The 14,229-nt window shown below is 38.4% G+C and overlaps 1 protein-coding gene across 10 annotated transcripts in view; it reads right to left on the bottom strand.

The window, feature by feature from the left end:
- Positions 1 to 14,229, bottom strand: part of PRDM5 (PR/SET domain 5) — a 221,202-nt gene that overhangs the window by 3,752 nt on the left and 203,221 nt on the right. For all 10 annotated transcript variants that reach the window (XR_012435351.1, XM_015450783.4, XM_074040980.1 and 7 more), the window contains one exon: positions 11,940 to 12,044. Coding sequence is in view for 9 of the 10 variants with exons in the window: in XM_015450783.4 (XP_015306269.1) it covers positions 11,940 to 12,044 (105 nt within the window). In the remaining variant the exon portion in view is untranslated. The remainder of the gene's footprint in view (positions 1 to 11,939; positions 12,045 to 14,229) is intronic.

Below are 14,229 nucleotides of genomic sequence, written 5' to 3' on the forward strand. Positions count from 1 at the left end.
ATAGTTCACTGGTACTCCAAACTTCCTATGTCTAAAACTGAACTCAGAATTCTTGTCTCTCAAACCTAAGTCTCAAAAAATGGTCCGACCCTCCATCTGGTTTGACTGCAAATGTGGCAGTCAACCTTTACCCAATGTCTCACTCTCCTCATCTGATCCAATCAATTACAAAGTTCCACCAGCTCTTCTTTGCACATCTTTCTCAAAGACATGAAGGCATCTAATCGTCTCCATGTCCACTGCCACCACCTTAGTCAGAGACACTGATTACTCAGACCAGTGCTTCTCTCTCACTAAGAAAATGTTTCAGCATGCAAGTGTAGTATCTGTATTTTTAAATAAAACATACATATGCACTGCTGTATTTATATATTATATTAAAGACAGACAAAATTTTGATGATAAAGACAAAATAAATATTTTAATGCTAATTTAATATTTATGGCTTTATATTTTTACTAGGCAAGATTTTAAGATGGGATGCATATTTAGGGCCGGAGTCATCCTTAACAAATGTAAAGGCAAGATGTCTCCTTAATAATTTCCATTTTTGGCTTATTTCTCATCACATATGATGATGTCACTATATTTTATCTCAAATTGCTACTAGTAGTATTAACTCTGCTTTCTTTTCGTTACCTTCTGTTTGTATCATTAGTATTATTTTCATTCTGTATTTCTGTACAGGCTTCTTTTAGCCACTTGTTCATTTTGTAAGCATTACTTTATTTAAAAACAGATAATATAATCCATATCTCTGTTAACCCAAGAGACACAAATTGCAATCCTAAGAGTGCACTGAAAGCAAACAAGTGCCTCGCGACTGTCAGCCAACCAGCACCAACGTGGAATTGACCTTCTTCCCTTGGATCACACGTGATACTGCACCTTAGAAGAGACCATCCAGCAGTGCCCAAGCCAGGGTGCCAAAGTTAAATCTTCTGTTTAATGATAATAAAGTTTAATTGTGTTCCTGCTTTTAAAATAGCCACATACGAAAAGTACTGAGGAATACATCTAACCAAGGAGGTGTTCTACTTTACAAGTAGAACTATAGAACACTGCTGAAAGAAATCACAGATGATACAGACAAATGGGAAAATATTCCATACTCAGAGATTGGAAGAATCAATATCATCAAAATGGCCATACTGCTCAAAGCAATCTACAGATTCAATGCCGTTACTACCAAATATCAAACAACCAATATCATTTTCCACAGAACTAGAAAAAATTATTCTAAAATTTATACAAACCAAAAAAACAAAAAAACAAAAACAAACAAACAAACAAAAAAACGCCCTAATAGCCAAAGCAATCCTAAGCAAAAAGAACAAAGCTGGAGGTATCACATTACCCAATTTCAAACTATAAGGCTACAGTAACCAAAAGAGCAGGATACTAGTACAGAATCAGACACATATACCAATGCAACAGAATAGAGAAGTCAAAAATAAAGTCACACACCTACAGCCATCTGATCTTTGACAAGGTTGACAAAAATAAGAAACAGGGAAAGGGCTCCCTATTCAATAAACACCTATTGAATAAGCACTGGGATATTGGCAAACCATATGCAGACAAATGACACTGGATCCCTACCTTTTAACGTATACAAAAATTAACTCTAAGATGAATTGCTGGGCGCGGTGGCTCAAGCCTGTAATCCCAGCACTTTGGGAGGCCGAGACGGGCGGATCACGAGGTCAGGAGATCAAGACCATCCTGGCTAACCCAGTGAAACCCCGTCTCTACTAAAAAATACAAAAACTTAGCTGGGCGAGGTGGCGGGCGCCTGTAGTCCCAGCTACTCGGGAGGCTGAGGCAGGAGAATGGCGTGAACCCGGTAGGCGGAGCTTGCAGTGAGCTGAGATCCGGCCACTGCACTCCAGCCTGGGTGACAGAGCGAGACTCTGTCTCAAAAAAAAAAAAAAAAAAAAAAAAGATGAATTAAAGATTTAAATGTAAGAGCTCAAACTATAAAAATCCTAGAAGAAAACCTAGGAAACACCATTCTGGACAGAAGTGTTGGGAAATAATTTATGACTAAATTCTCAGAAGCAATTGCAACAAAACAAAAGATTCACAAGTGAAACCTAGTAAAACTAAAGAGCTTCTGCATAGCAAAACAATCAATAAAATAGACAACTGACAGAATGAGAGAAAAATATTCACAAACTGTGTATCCAACAGTTCTAACATCCAGAATCTGTAAGGAAATTAAACAGTTGAATAAGCAAGAAACAGCCCCATTAAAAAATGCAACTCTAGTATCTGTATTTTTAAATAAAACATATATATGCACTACTGTATTTATATATTATTGCAAGAGACATTCACAAACACTTCTCAAAAGAAGACATATAAGTGGACACAAACATGAAAAAATGCTCATCATCACTGATCATCAGATAAATGCAAATCAAAACCACAATAAGATATCATCTCACACTAGTCAGAATGGCTATTGTTAAGAAGTCAGCCGGGAACAGTGGCTCACACCTGTAATCCCAGTACTTTGGGGGGCCAAGGAGGGCAGATCACCTAAGGTCAGGAGTTTGAGACCAGCCTGACCAATACGGAGAAACCCTGTCTCTACTAAAAATGCAAAAATTACTGGGTGTGGTGGCGGGTGCCTGTAGTCCCAACTATTGAGGAGGCTGAGACAGGAGAATTGCTTGAACCCGGGAGGCAGAGGTTGCAGTGAGCTGAGATCGTGACACTGCATTCCAGCCTGGGCGACAGAGTGAGACTCTGTTTCAACAACAAAAAAACAAAAACAAAACAAAACAAAAAACAAAGAAGTAGAAAAAACAACAGATGCTGGTGAGGCTGCAGAGAAAAGGGAATGCTTATACACTGTTGAAGGGAATGTGAATTAGTTCAGCCACTGTGAAAAACAGTCTGGACATTTCTAAAAGAACTTAAAACAGAACTACCCTTCAACCTAGTAATCCCATTCATTACTGGGTATACATGCAAAAGAAAACAAATCATTCTACCAAGAAGACATACGCACTTGCGTGTTCATTGCAGCACTATTCACAATAGCAGAGACATGGAATCAACCTAGGTGCCATGAACAGTGGACTGAATAAAGAAAATGTGGTGCATATACACCATGGAATACTATGCAGCTATAAAAAAAGAATGAACTCATGTCCTTTGTAGCAACATGGATGCAGCTGGGGGCCACTATCCTAAGTGAATGAATGCAGGAACAGAAAACCAAACACTGCATATTCTCTCTTGTAAGTGGGAGCTAAACATTGACATAAAGGTGGTAACTAACAACAGAGACTGGGGACTAGCAGAGCAAGGAAGGAGGGGAGGAGGCAAGGGTAGAAAAACTACTGGGTACTATGCTCAGTACCTGGCTGATGGGATCATTCACACCTCAAACTTCAGCATCATGCAATATACCCATGTACAACAAACCTGCAGATGGACTCTCTGAATCTCAAATAGAAGTTGAAAAAAAACCTGGGAATCAAAGTGGTAATTTTTTCTTCCCATATTCCAATGGATGTCATGTATGCCTGCTTCAATGTACATCTCCTCACTCTGAAAACTAAAGCCTAGATTATTGCAACAGTCAGCTTCAATCATCCTCAGATAGAGGTGGTACAACTTCCCCTCTCTGCAGGAAATGTTTGGAATTGTGGGGGGTATCTCACTGTCTCCACAAATGGGGAATATTACTTGCATTTTGCATAGGAGCAAGCATGCAAGTAATGCCCTCTAATGTGCAGGACATGCTCATACAGGCCAAAAGTAACCCACTGCTAAATACTATCTGAATCTCCCTGCATTCCTCCTCCTCCCCTCCAGTCCATGCTCCACATAACAATTGAAATGATTTTTTGAAAACACAAATGTCACAATATTACCTAAAATTATTCCATGGTTTTTCGCTGCTTGTAGGGTAATCACGGAGCTGTCGCCAAACCAAATAGGCCTACTGCCGGTTCTTGAAGATATCATTGGGCTTCCTGCCTCAGAACTTTCTCACTTCTCTTTACTCAGCTTACTCTTACTCATCCTTAGGAAGCCCATGTGACTCATCTGCCGGCTGATGGTCTCTGTTAAATGCTCTCATAGCAGCCTTTACTTTTCCTTCACAACACTTTCCACAAGTGTCATTCATGATTTGTGTTATCTTTTTATGTCTGTCTCCTTGCTAAACTAAGGAACATGAGGGCAAGAGTAGCCACTACATAAATATTTCTTGAATTAAAGAAACAAATAATGGTTGATAGATTCACTGATTGATTGACTGATTGATTGAATCTCTATGGGCAATATAAGGATCCCCAAAGACTGCAGAATCATCCTGGAGAAACTGAAGACAGTATCTATGGAGAGTACTTTCAAGGGAAAGAAATGCTAAATTGTTTTTATAAGTATATATTAAAATTCATAATCATAAAGAAGATCGATTTAACATTTATCCCCTGTGTTCTATTTCTCTCACCCCTTCTCCAAACCCAATGTCAACATAAAAAACTGATACCAAATTCTTCAATGGCTTCTTATTAGATTCACAATACCTTTCTTAACATGGCCGCAAAGCCTCCAATTCTCTTTTTTACTTCACCCTGCACCCCTCTCTTTCTTTCACTGTGCTCCAGTTTCACCAGCCGTCTCTTTCCCCCACGCCCATTCCCAGCCTCAATTCATGCTGTTCCTCTCCTGAGATGCTCTTTTCCCCATGGATGACTCTTCTCATCTTTTAGGTTACTTAGAGTCGCTTTCACAGAGAATTTTTCCCTAACTATTCATTTATAGCCTCATGGCTTTTTTCTTCCTTCTCTTTCCCAGTCTTTATCATGAATTGTAATTACATGTTAATTCATGTATTTGGTTTTTCGTTTTTGTTTTTCTCTGGAGACGCGGTGTCTCTCTGTCACCCAGGCTGGAGTGCAGTGGTCTGATCATAGCTCACTGCAGCCTTGACTTCCTAGGCTCAAGCAATCCTCCCACCTCAGACTTCTGAGTAGCTGAGACTACAATTGTGTGCCACCATGCCGAGCTAATTTTTTATTTATGTTTTTTGTAAACATGAAGTCTTGCTATGTTGCCCAGATGGGTCTTGAACTGCTGGGCTTAAGCGATCCTCCTGCCTAGGCCTCCCAAAGTGCTGGGATTACAGGCATGAGTCACCATGCCTGGTGTCATGTATTTGTTTAATGTTATACTCCACAAGAATGTGAGTTCTATGAGGGTGGGACATGGCATCTTCCACTATTTCATCCCAGTGGCCAGCACAGAGCCTAGGCTTAACTATCTTACAAATTTCACCATGTGCCAGGAGCCACTCTTAACAATTTCTAAATATTAACTTGTTCAATCCTCACAGTCATACTTTTAAGTAGATACTAATGTTACCATTAAACCCATTTTACAGAAGAAAATGAAAACACAAAATGTTAACTAGGTTTCCCAGGTTCAAAGAACTAGGCAGTGTTTCCAGAATTTAAACCCAGACAGTCTGGGTTCAGAGTCTATCCTCCCTCCCAAAGGCCGACTATTACTAAAATATCTCATTTCAAACAAAGATACGTGAACTCACCTACTTTTTCCATTTGCCTGGCTGACACCATTAACAAATATATAAAAAAAAACCACTGTGAGAATGTAAGAAAAGTTCTCAGACAGTTCAGCTTGCCACTGTGGTGGGAGGGATACAAAGTGCAAGTCCATTTACACAGTTACCATGGGAAAATGAGAGCAATGGCAAGCTGGAAAAAATGGAAAGGAAGTTGAGCAAGATGCTGAAATCATTGATAATGGGTCTGAATTAAGGAAGTCCTAGAAGCTCCACACTGGAGATGAGATGGGAACAATCCAACAGCTTGCTGAATGAGAGCCAGAGTACAGGATTAAATATCAGGAGAGAGTACCTGATGTCACAGTTGTAAAACTGACTACTCAGACATTAAAAGCTGTTTTCATGAACTTGAATGCAGTCAGTAAAAGACTCCAAATGATGCTCTGTATAAATCAGCCAAATGCAAGAACATTCATTTTACAAACAGGGGAGAGCAAAAACGAGTTCAAATAGTATAATACGGATGCTTCCTTTTCTTTCTACCTGTGATTCTTACCCAAACTTTCACCCTACTCCAACTTAGAAGTGTATTAGCAAAATATTTATTCTTACTCTAGACTGGAGGTAAACTGATTTTGTTTTAAAATAGAGTGAAATAAGATATTTAACAGAAAGCACCTTGGGAAATTCTATACAAATATCTTCAGTTAACACATACTTATCACATACAATGTGCCTACCACTTCTTCTGGGAAGAAAATGACAAAGAACACACTGTCTAGCCTTTGTGGAGTCCACATTATAAGTAGAAACATTTGTAAAGTCACGAGCATAGTACAAAGAGAGGAATAGAAGAGTGCAGTCCATGGCTTGGAGAGAAGAGGGCAGGCTTTAAGGAAAAAGTGGCAGAAGGCCTGATCTGGAAAGATGCATGGGGGTTTATCATGTCCTAAGGGGGCGGGGATCATATGACAGGGAGAGGGGAGAAGATAGGCACAGGTACTGTGAGTGCGAAGAACATGGCTCAGTTGGGGAAGTGAAAAGAATTCACAAAAGCTAAAGATTAGATGTCACTAGAGAAATAAATTGAAAATAAATTAGAGTTGAAAGCTGGAAACAAATCCTGGAAATCATGGTAATCATAACAAGAAAGTGGAAGTATATTTTGTAAGTGGTGGGAATTCACTAAAGGATTCTAAATAGAGACTAAAACTAAAGTATAATTCAGTTAGCAAGCAAGAGAGTATGAAACTGGATCCAGGGAGGCCAGTACTATTGTTCCACTCCAGGCCAGAAATGATTTCAACATGAACAAAAGCAGGAGTTATTAATTCACTTATTTATCCATTCAAAATATTGAATGCTTCCCACATGCCAGGCACTGTTCTAGGCTTGAGGATCCAACAATAAATAATAAAGACAAAACCTTGTTGTCATGGAGCTTACAATAAATGATAAATAAGTTTATTAAACAAACAAATTTTTGGTAGATATAAGTGCCATGATGACAAATAATATAGAATGAGAGCTAAGGAAGTAATGGAGATAAGAGAGAAAGTAATTTGAGCAGAGATCTGAAAGAAGCACATGAGCAGGCCATGAAGAAACCTGGAGAAAGGTGTTCTAGGCAGAAGCAACAGCAGATGCAAAGGCCAAGATGTAGATGCAGGGTAGGTTCGATGTGTCCAAAGAAGGGTAAAGACACCATGTGACCAGAGTGAGGTGGAGGGTGCTGATGAAGTCAAAGAGAGCAGGGTGGGAGAGTGAGGGCTGCAGGTCACGTGAGGTCTTTCAGACCATGATAAAACTTGTTTTCACTCTAAATGAGATACACAGTCATGGGAAGGTTTGAGCAAATGAATACTATATTCATTTTACAAATATATAATCTGACTCAGGTTCTACGAAGATTACTCTACATGGCAAGTTTAGGAGAGACTGTTGGGAGCAAAGACAGAAAGAGAGAGCATGTAAAAAGATATTGCAATATTCCAGGAGACTGAGATAAAGCTATGGAGTTATGAGAATTATTCAGACCCTGAACTTATTTTAATGTAGAACCAATTGGTTATGCTATTGGATTGGATGTGAGAGGGTGTGAGAGAATTAGAGAAATGAAGGTGACAATGAGAATTTAGAGATGGTGGTATGTTTGAAAAACAGATAGAAGCAAAGGCAGGAATTACAGGGTCTGAGTGAAAGCTGCATGGTAAACTGCTTAGAAAGACCGGGTTTTGACCCTAGAATCTTTTTTTTTTTCTTTTTTGAGACAGAGTCTTGTTCCCTTGCCCAAGCTGAAGTGTAGCGGCACGATCTTGGCTCACTGCAACCTTGAACTCTAAAATCTTGACTTGCTGTGAACTGTAGGCAAGTCACTCAACCTCAGTGAACCTCGGCTGCTTCATATACATGCAAATAACACCTATATATTCCTGAGTTTTAGTGGAGATCAGAGAGAATATATGCAAACCGTGGATCTCTGTGCCTTTCCCGTAACAGGACCTTAACTAGAATAGTGGCTATCATTCATGGCTTAGGGAAAAAGAGGTGTCCAACATGAGGCTCAGATATGTGATTTGGGTTATTTGGGGATGGTACAGTACTCAGAGATATGGGAAATGGAAAGGATCATGTTGACAGATTAAGAAAGCTGGGAGATCATGATTTCAGTTTGAAATACAAGAGAGATGTCCTATAGGCAGTTGAAAATATCTGCCTAGGGTTCAAAAGAGAGACTTGGGCAGGAGAAAGAAAGATTTCAAAGTTATCGCTATAGGCATGCTGGGCTATTTGCACAGCCTGGAATGACTGTGCCTAAGAGGTTAAAGTAGTATGAATGAGTGACGTGTCATTTGAGCAAAATTGTAAAAAAATGATTTCATATATATATATATATATATCCATTTTATCATGGTTACTCAATTTGCCAACAAACTGGGTAACCATGATGAAATGAACAAATTTCTAGAAACACACAGCAATTACCAAAACTGACTCATGAAAAAATAGAAAAATTAAAAAGACCAATAAAGAGTTTGAATCAAATAAAAAACATACCAACAAGGAAAAGTCCAGGATCAGGTGGCTTCACTGATAAATTCTACAAACATTTAAAGAAGAATTAATACCAATTCTGTAAGTCTTTCAAAAAGACAGAAGAGGAGGAAACATTCCCTAACTCATTGTGTAAGGCTAGCATTACCTTAACACCAAAGTCAGACAAAGATGTTATGAAAAAAGAAAAGTGCAGACCAAAATCTCTTATAAATCTAGATGCAAAAATCCTAAAACAAACAAACAAGCAAAATACTAATTGAATCTCAGAGCGTATTAAAAGGGTTCTAAACCATGACCAATGGGGATTTATCTCAGGACTCCAACAGTGGTTCAAATAAGAAAATCAAAGTAACAAATTATACTAACAGAACAAAGGGGAAAAAACATAGTCATCTCAATTGATGTAGAAAAGGCATCTGACAAACTCCAACATCCTCTCTTGATTTAAAAAAAAAAAAACCTCAGGAAGCTAGGAGAAAAGGGAAATTTCTCAACAAAATAAAGGGCATTTATGAAAAACCCACCATATTCAATAGTGAAAGACTGAAAAAGAATGCAAAGAATAGACCCTTTCCTTATGCCACATATAAGAGCTAAAACTGTAAGACTCTTAGAGAAAAACAAACAAACAAACAACAAAGAAAAACAGAAGGAAAAATCCCACAAACTTGGATTTGGCAATGAATTCTTAGATATAACACCAAAAGCATGATCAAATAGAGAAAAAAATGCATAACAGGCACTTCATCAACATTAAAAGGCCTTATGCATCTCAGGATATTTTCAACAAAGTGAAAAGAAAACCTACAGAATGAAAAAAATATTTGCATATCATATATCTGATAAGAGCCTAATATCCAAACTTTAAAACCTCTTAAAACTCAACAACAAAAAGACAATACTATTTTAAAATGGGCAAAGGACTTGAAGAAACATTTCTCCAGAGAAGATATAGAAATGGTCAGGAAGCATATGGAAAGATGCTCACCACCATTAGTTCTTTGGGGAATGTAAATCAAAACCATGGTCAGATACGTCACACCCACCAATATGGGTAATTAAATAAAAAATAAGTATTGGCAAGAGTGGGGAGAAATTGGAATCCTTGTGCATTGCTGATGGAAATATAAAATGGTGTTGCTCCTGAGGAAAACAGTATGTCAGTTCCCAAAAAAGTTAAACAGAATTACCAAATACCTCAGCAATTCAATCCTAGGTATATACCCCAAATAATTGAAAACAGGTACTCAAATACTTGTATGTCCATGTTCACCACAGCACTATTCACAATAGTCATAAGGTAGAAAGAAGTGTCCATCAACAGATGAATGGATAAACACATTGTGATATAAAAATATAATGGAACATCATCCAGCCATAAAAAGGAATGACCTACTGATACATGAGACAATGTGGATAAACCTTGAGAACATTATGCTCAATGAAAGAAGCCGGTCACAAAAGGTCACATATTGTATATTTCATTTATATGAAATATCTAGAATAGGTAAGTCTATAGAAACGAAAGCAGATTGGTAGCTGCTAAGGGATGAGGGAAGTGAGGTGTAAATGTTTATTGGGTATGGAGTTTTATTTTGGGGTGATGAAAATATTTTGGGGTTAGAGAGGTGGTGCTTGTACAACACAGTCAATATACTAAATGTCACTGAACTGTTCACATTAGAATGGTTAATTTTATATCATGTGAATTTCACCTCAATTAAAAAAATGCATCACCTTGGTAGGGTGACAGTGTGGAGAACACACACACCGGAGACTGGATGTAGATGAAACAGTGAAGGTCTGAGCTATGTGTTACAAGTAGAAATGAAAACTAAGAGAAATTAATGAATCTGAGAGCTCTTTAAGAGGGAGAGAGACTGGAGTGGGGTGAGAAAGGGTGACTTCTATTCCCAGCCAGTAAGTTAAGAGGACAAAATTTTGCAGCAAAGGCAGACAATTCTCTACTGAGCAGTCTGCATTTCAGAAATGTTTAGGAGGCACTTAGAAATAGGGATCTCTACTCAACAGATCAGTATGGGCTGCAAATGAAGATTTCAGAGTTTTAAGCACATCATAGAAATAAATGGGACAGAAGCAAATAGAAAAAAGTCAACTTGTAACATCATAGTTTTAAAAAACATAACATGACGTTTCAATTCACCTAAGGGAATATTCAACAAAAGCATTCAGCATAGATTAAAAGATGGGTTGAATGTGATGGTAGAAAGATGCAGTTAGTATTTAATTTCTCGGCTGTATCAGTTATTTGTGCAGCAGTACAATTAAACCATCTAAATAGGGTTTACCTTTATGAAAATGCTTCCAATAAAAGCAGCAATGACTTAAACTAATTGAAATCACTGAACTAGGGCTGTAGTTCTGTTCAGTAGAGCTTTATATGTGTGCGTTTTTTTTTCTCTACAGCTGTTTCTTTCCTCAAAAGAAGTGCACTGTTAATAAAAGTATTTTTATGAGTATGCCCACTGGGAGTACCTTGTTGCCTTAACCTTACCACTGAAGTTTCATGAAAGGACAAGGAAAATATCTTGTGTTTGTGAGTTTCCTTTCATATGGACTGCTTACCCTATGCTGTATCCATTGGGACATGATGATGGATCTAAGTTCTGGAATTTCCCTCAACATTTAAGCAGAATTCTGCACTGTGCCATATCACACTGTACAGTTTTAATGTTTTTTCTTGCATTGATTCCCTAACATGTGTCGATTCTTCGTCAACTGGCAATCCCACACAAAAGAACAGTGTTTTTTTTCCCCTAAATTGATCAATATTCAGATTAATTTTACTGTCAACAGTAGTGTTTTTTTCATTTCAGAAATAATGTATGCTATGTCAAATAATTCAATTTTAATTCAAATGTCATAAGCAGAAACTTAGACAACACTTAGTAACAGCATTATTTAACACAAAGGAGTTTATATGCATTTTGGAATTTTGTACATGTTTGGCTTTACCCAAGTAAATAATATGTATGACCAGTCGAATCTCCGGTTTAACTGTCATTAATCAGTAAAGATTTGGCCAGATACATGAAAGCTGCCTCAAATCATCATGCATTTACACCTTGGAAGAACAACACAACGGTATTAAAACAGGGTACAATCATGTCTAAAAGAAAATCAGAATTTATTTGCTGCCAACAAACCGGATGAATAAAATGATTACAATGCAGTTACATGTATTATGCAAGAAAAAGCTATAAATAGCACAAGACATTAACAGACATAAGTACATACCAGCAATGCAACACACACACCCACACCCACACACATATACACACACTATGGGGGAAAAAAAATCCAAACTCACATCACACTGAAAAGGCTTTTCTCCAGTGTGCGTCCTCTTGTGCTCATCCAGGCCTCGCTTCTGGCTGAAGGCCTTGCTGCACTCTGAGCACTTGTACGGCTTCTCCTGCAGTCAACAAAAAGAGACCACCAAAATTGCCAGTGAATGAATGAATGCAGAGCCCTCCATATTCAGGTGACTGTTACAGGATCTACGGGATACTGCAGCAAATTCACAGGTATGCTGATATGGTTTGGCTGTGTCCCCACCCAAATTTCATCTTGAATTGTAGTTCCCATAATCCCCATATGTCATGGGAAAGACCTGATGGGAGGTAATTGAATCATGCGGGTGGTTACCCCCATGCTGTTCTCACGATAGGGAGTGAATTCTCACAAGATCTGATGGTTTTATAAGGGGCTTTTCCCACTTTGCTCCATGCTTCTCTCTCCTGCCGCCATGTGAAGAGGGATGAGTGAGCTTCCACCATGACTGTAAGTTTCCTGAGCCCTCCCCAGCCATGCAGAACTGTAGTATCAATTAAACCTTTTTCCTGTATAAATTACCCAGTCTCAGGTATTTCTTCATAGTGGTGTGAGAACAAACTAATACAGGTACTATGAGCAATTTTACATTTTCAGGGGAAACAGGAATAACCCACATCTGTTGGACACTGAAAATGACTAGCTCAAGGCAGTTCAGTTTCAACACTGGACTGTGCTACATTTCTTCCAATGATGTCCTGTCTTTGCAATGGTGGACACTGGATGGTTGCTGTGATGTAACTGCTTACACTTCTAGGTTGTTTCTTTTGATTTATGGGTACCATAAAAATCTACGGAGATACTCAGGGCATCATGAATGAAGAAAGTTTGAGAACCCTTGATCTAGAGGGTACAAATTGTGTACTGTCTAAGAGGAATTCCTAGAAATAAAAACTTTAGAACTAAATTTTCTACAGATTTTGGGAGATAAGTTTAAAAATAAATCAATTGTGATTTATGTGTTTTCTTTTTGTTGTTGAGATGGGAGTCTCCCTCTGTCACCCAGGTTGGAGTGCAGTGGCATGATCTTGGCTCACTGCAACCTCTGCCTCCCTGGTTCAAGCGATTCTCTTGCCTCAGCCTCATGAGTGGCTGGGACTACTCATGAGTAGCTGGGTAGCTGGGACTACTCATGAGTAGCTGCTGCCATATTCAGCTATTTTTGTTGTTATTGTTGTATTTTTAGTAGAGATGGGGTTTCACCATGTTGACCAGGCTGGTCTCAACTCCTGACCTCAAATGATCCATCTGCTTTGGCCTCCCAAAGTGCTGGGATTACAGGTTTGAGCTACCGCGCCTGGCTGATTTATGTATTTTCATTTCTATTACCTCATATTTTTCCAGGAGGATATTCTTTTATAAAATCTAAATTACATTTCTTAAATGAGGCATTTTTATTATAAAAACAATTAAGAAAACTCAAGGCAAAGAAGTATCTCAAAATGAAGAGAAAAATAATTTATAATTCCTTAGCCATCTTTGATACCAGGAACTTAGTCATATCACCATCTTTTTAGCCTGGATTAATTGTGAAATAAATAAATTAATATTATTCCATTCCAACAGCGTGCAAGTTACTACTTAGTGCATCATTAAAAAGTTTCGTTCAGATATAGGTAAACTTGCAGTGAGATTTTTTAAATCAAATATATCTTCAAAAATATTGCTATAAATGTTCTTGGGCTGGGCATGGTGGCTCATGCCCGTAATTCTAGCACTTTGGGAGGCCGAGGCAGATTAATTATCTGAGGTCAGCAGTTTGAGACCAGCCTGGCCAACATGGTGAAATCCCGTCTCTACTAAAAATACAAAAATTAGCTGGGCGTTGCGGTGGGCACCTGTAATCCCAAGTACTTGGGAGGCTGAGGCAGGAGAATCACTTGAAACCAGGAGGTGGAGGTTGCAGTGAGCTGAGATTGCTCCATTGCACTCCAGCCTGGGTGACAAGAGCACAACTCCCTCTCAAAAAGAAAACAAAAACATTTTTGAATTGAGGTAGTGTATGCATGTTTCTTGTTAACAAGTTGTATTTATATTTTCTCCCTAGTATCAAAAATCTATAACTTTTTTTGCAGACCCATAAAAAACAGTATGTAAATAACCAGACAGACATACATGTGCCCACCAAGTAGCCTAAGAAATCCAACCTTCTCAATACAGGTGCTGCTCTCAATTGCCTCCTCCCCCACCACCTGCAGCACTGTCCCATCTCCTCAGGGATGACAGCTTCCTCAGATATGTTAAGTACCATTCCCTTGCCTTTCTCT

Source organism: Macaca fascicularis, chromosome 5, assembly GCF_037993035.2.
Source record: "Macaca fascicularis isolate 582-1 chromosome 5, T2T-MFA8v1.1".
Taxonomy (NCBI): domain Eukaryota; kingdom Metazoa; phylum Chordata; class Mammalia; order Primates; family Cercopithecidae; genus Macaca; species Macaca fascicularis.